We start from the raw sequence: 5,000 nt of genomic DNA, 5'->3' as shown, positions 1-5,000 counted from the left end.
TTATTACACATTTTTTTAAACGTTAAAAAGCACCTTATTTTCATTGCAAAAATGTTTTATTGCATATTTTGCATTTGTTTCCCTTTTTATACATTATTTATACATCAATATATTTGAAACACATTTAAATGCTTTTCTTTTTAATTGCTCTTATTTCATTGTCCCTGTAGCTTCTGAACTGATCGTGTCCTTCTCTCTGTAGTCCAGTGGAGAGCGTGTACTTTCACCGTGAGCTGCTGTGCCACTCTCTGGACGGGCACCGGGTGGATCTGATCACGGTTTCGTCGTGTCACGGTTTGCTGGAGGAGCGAGAGCCGCGACTGGACAGACTCTTCCCGGACCTCAGCACCCCGAGGCCGCACTGCTTCACTGGCAAACGGGTATCAGACACGCCTACACTTGGACAAACTAGTGCTGGGCGGCATGAACAAAAAAGTTTCTTTCTTTTTTTTTATACCGGTTTCACGGTATATGACGTTATTATTATTTTTTCAAGCATGACTGGGTGTTAACCACATTTTCTACTGATTGAGAGGAAATACTGCAGTAGATTGAGTTAGAATGCCCTGTTTTACTGTCATGAGTGAATATTGCAGAAAAAAATCCACACACAGGTTTGCAGTGTTTATAAAGATGTCCAGCAGGAGGCGCTGTAGGAGCGGCAGAACGGTTTCGACTGAACACAAAAGCGGTTTCCCCGGTAACGACTGACCACAAAGCGGTTTCCCCGGTAACGACTGAGCACAAGGCGGTTTCCACGGTAACGACTGAACACAAAAGCGGTTTCCCCGGAAACGACTGACCACAAAGCGGTTTCCACGGTAACGACTGAACACAAAAGCGGTTTCCCCGGAAACGACTGACCACAAAGCGGTTTCCCCGGTAACGACTAGGCGGTTTCCCCGGTAACGACTGAACACAAGGCGGTTTCCCCGGTAAAGACTGAACACAAAGCGGTTTCCCCGGTAACGACTGACCACAAGGCGGTTTCCCCGGTAACGACTGAACACAAGGCGGTTTCCACGGTAACGACTGAACACAAGGCGGTTTCCCCGGTAACGACTGAACACAAGGCGGTTTCCCCGGTAACGACTGAACACAAGGCGGTTTCCCCGGTAACGACTGAACACAAGGCGGTTTCCCCGGTAACGACTGAACACAAAACGGTTTCCCCGGTAACGACTGACCACAAAGCGGTTTCCCCGGTAACGACTAAACATAAGGCGGTTTCCCCGGTAACGGCTCATAAACGCTGCTTTATTAGGAAAGAGAAAGAAAGATTCAATTGAAATAACAAGACCGTCAGTTCGCTTCACATACACTCATAAAAACACCCGCGCCGTGTTTAGACTGTGATACCCGCAGTGCTCATGTTTATTCAGCGATGTCAGTGCCAACCACAAACAGATTTTCCAAAAGCCTGTGTTGATATTGTGAACAAGTGTATGGGAAACACTGTAATATAATGTGACAGCTATTAATTATAGTTCAATAACACACACACATCTGAGCAAGACAGTGAACAGTGAAAAGACCCTCTCACACAGTGGCGCGTTCCCAACGCTGTTAAAGCGACATACACCGGGATTGCAGTATATTAAAAATTCATATCGTAACAAAAATAAACACCAGTATTCGGTATGAACCGGTATACCGCCCAGCACTAGCACAAACTCACCAGCCGCTCCGTTCCCGTTCCTCATCCTCTCCTCCTGGTGTGTGTGTGCAGGTGTTTTTCCTGAGCAGCCGAGTTCATCCCGGAGAGACGCCGTCCAGTTTTGTTTTCAATGGTTTCCTGAACTTCATCTTGAGTCGGGATGATCCGCGCGCTCAGACGCTCCGCAAGATGTTTGTGTTCAAACTCATTCCCATGCTGAACCCCGACGGGGTCGTCAGGGGTCATTACAGGTCAGAGGTCATCTGTGAGCGCTTGTGTGTATTCAACATTAATGACGATTTCGTGCTACAATTAATCAATTATGTTTTTAATTGAATCAGTGTTTTAAAGGTGCAGTGTGTAATATTTAGGAGGATCTGTTGACAGAAATGGAATATAATAAACATAACTGTTTTCAGTGGTGTATAAAGACCTTACATAATGAAGCATTATGTGTTTATTAGCTTAGAATGAGCATTTCTCTCTACACACACCGCGGGTCCGCTTACATCCACATGTTTCTACGGTGGCCCTGAACGGACAAACGCGTTTCGTCACTATGTTGTTCTTCGTGCAGAGAATCTTCAGCTAAAGTCAGCGAATAAAACACTGACACAATGATGAACAAGTAACAATAATACTCGCAATAACATATCGTTTTACTGAATAATAAAGTAAACATAATTTCTTAATTGATCTTTGTAAAGAAACCTCATTGTTTAACTGGCTACTCTCTGCTGTCTCAGACGACGACATCACTTCCCGTCGGCCACCGTAACTTCTGTTGGGTGCAGTTCGCAACCTCACCACTAGATGCTGTTAAAACTTACACACTGCACCTTTAAATGAATTTAAATGTGAGTGTTTTGTGTGTTTGCAGGACGGACTCCCGCGGTGTGAATCTGAACAGACAGTATGTGAACCCCAGTCCAGATCTGCACCCCTCCATCTACGGCGCCAAATCTCTCCTGCTTTACCACCACATGCACAATCGTCTTGGCAACAACACTCCCTCCGCCCTCAAAACCTCCAACCAATCAAACACCACTCCTCCGGTGACCACGCCCACTGAGCTAGAGCGCTGCCTCAACCAGCGCAACGAGGCGGAGCGAGGAGACGGGCCAATCCCGATGCAGCTGGAGGAGAGCTGGGAGAAGGGCCTTGGAGAGAAGGAGGCGGGGCCTTGCGATGAGAACCAATCGATGCAGAGCAGAGGCGACGCCCCTGTAGTGATGAGCCCCGCCCCCTCTGAGCAGATCCCGCCCCAGGAAAGCGGAGTGGCGTATTATATAGACCTGCATGGCCACGCCTCCAAGAGAGGATGCTTCATGTACGGCAACAACCTGACGGACGAGAGTCAGCAGGTGTGTGTGTGTGTGTGTGTGTGTGTGAGAGACATGAAAACGACACATGGTAGCTGTGTGATCTCACTTTCATGTATTTTTTTGCCTAAAATTTCCAGCCATAAAAATAAATGTATTCATTGTTAAATTTTTTTAACTGTTTTAAATTTAATTGATCATTTTTAATGTTTTAAATTTCATCAATTATTATTTTAAGTGTTTTAAATTTAATCTGTTATTTTAAGTGTTTTAAATATTATCAGTTATTTTAGGTTTTAAATTTAATCGATTATTTTGAATGTTTTCAATTTATTCAGTTATTTTAAGTGTTTAAATGTAGTCAGTTATTTTAAATATAATCAGTTATTTTCAATGTTTGAAATTTAATCAATTATTTTAAATATTTTAAATTTAGTTATTTTAAGTGTTTTAAATTTAATTGATTATTTTCGATGTTTTAAATTTATTAAGTCATTTTAAGTGTTTTAAATTTAGTTAGTTTCAATTTTCATTTTCCTGCTTTCCAGGTGGAGAACATGTTGTATCCGAAGCTGATCTCACTAAACTGCGCCCATTTTGATTTCCTGGGCTGTAATTTCTCTGAGAAGAACATGTACGCCCGCGACAAACGCGACGGCCAGTCGAAAGAGGGCAGTGGACGTGTGGCCATTCACAAAACCATCGGCCTGATCCACAGGTACAGACCCAGGACCAAACTCAGTCAAATATTAAATAGATGCACTTTTATGATGGATAGATGCACTTTTATGATGGATAGATGAACTTTTAGGATGGATAGATGCACTTTAATCATGAATAGATGCACTTTTATGATGGATAGATGCACTTTTATCATGATTAGATGCACTTTTATGATGGATAGATGCACTTTTATCATGGATAGATGCACTTTTATGATGGATAGATGCACTTTAATCATGAATAGATGCACTTTTATGATGGATAGATGCACTTTTATGATGGATAGATGCACTTTTAGGATGGATAGATGCACTTTAATCATGAATAGATGCACTTTTAGGATGGATAGATGCACTTTTATGATGGATAGATGCACTTTTATCATGGATAGATGCACTTTTATGATGGATAGATGCACTTTAATCATGAATAGATGCACTTTTAGGATGGATAGATGCACTTTTATGATGGATAGATGGACTTTTAGGATGGATAGATGCACTTTAATCATGAATAGATGCACTTTTATGATGGATAGATGCACTTTTATCATGGATAGATGCACTTTTATGATGGATAGATGCACTTTTATGATGGATAGATGCACTTTTAGGATGGATAGATGCACTAATCATGAATAGATGCACTTTTAGGATGGATAGATGCACTTTTATGATGGATAGATGCACTTTTATGATGGATAGATGCACTTTAATCATGAATAGATGCACTTTTAGGATGGATAGATGCACTTTTATCATGGATAGATGCACTTTTATGATGGATAGATGCACTTTTATGATGGATAGATGGACTTTTAGGATGGATAGATGCACTTTAATCATGAATAGATGTACTTTTATGATGGACAGATTGCACTTTTATAATGGATAGATGCACTTTTATGATGGATAGATGCACTTTTATGATGGATAGATGCACTTTTATGGACTTAAAAAATATATACGGCCATTCACTGCCATTATAAAGCTTGGAAGAGCCAGGACATTTTTTAATATAACTCTGATTGTATTCGTCTGAAAGAAGAATGTCATATACACCTAGGATGACTTGAGGGCGGGTAAATCATGGGCTAATTTTCATTTTTGGGTGAGCTATCCCTTTAAAGTGCTGTGACGTGGTTTTGAACGAATGTGTGTGTTTCCTTGTATTTAGTTACACACTGGAGTGCAACTACAACACGGGGCGTTCGGTGAACACCATCCCACCCGCCTGTCACGATAACGGAAGAGCCACGCCCCCTCCGCCGCCCGCCTTCCCGCCCAAATACACACCGG

The 5,000-nt window shown here is 41.9% G+C and overlaps 1 protein-coding gene across 2 annotated transcripts in view; it reads left to right on the top strand.

The window, feature by feature from the left end:
• agbl5 (AGBL carboxypeptidase 5) overlaps positions 1-5,000 on the top strand; it is a 16,198-nt gene that overhangs the window by 3,765 nt on the left and 7,433 nt on the right. For both annotated transcript variants that reach the window (XM_084112741.1, XM_084112740.1), the window contains exons 5-9: positions 203-380; positions 1,730-1,908; positions 2,538-3,021; positions 3,528-3,697; positions 4,879-5,000. The exon at positions 4,879-5,000 is cut by the window's right edge and continues 202 nt beyond it. In XM_084112741.1, the coding sequence (XP_083968867.1) occupies positions 203-380; positions 1,730-1,908; positions 2,538-3,021; positions 3,528-3,697; positions 4,879-5,000 (1,133 nt within the window). The remainder of the gene's footprint in view (positions 1-202; positions 381-1,729; positions 1,909-2,537; positions 3,022-3,527; positions 3,698-4,878) is intronic.

Source organism: Abramis brama (assembly GCF_963993115.1).
Source record: "Abramis brama genome assembly, chromosome: 4".
NCBI lineage: Eukaryota > Metazoa > Chordata > Actinopteri > Cypriniformes > Leuciscidae > Abramis > Abramis brama.
Note: the sequence above shows the minus strand (reverse complement) of the source record. Positions and strands in the feature narration are given on the sequence as shown.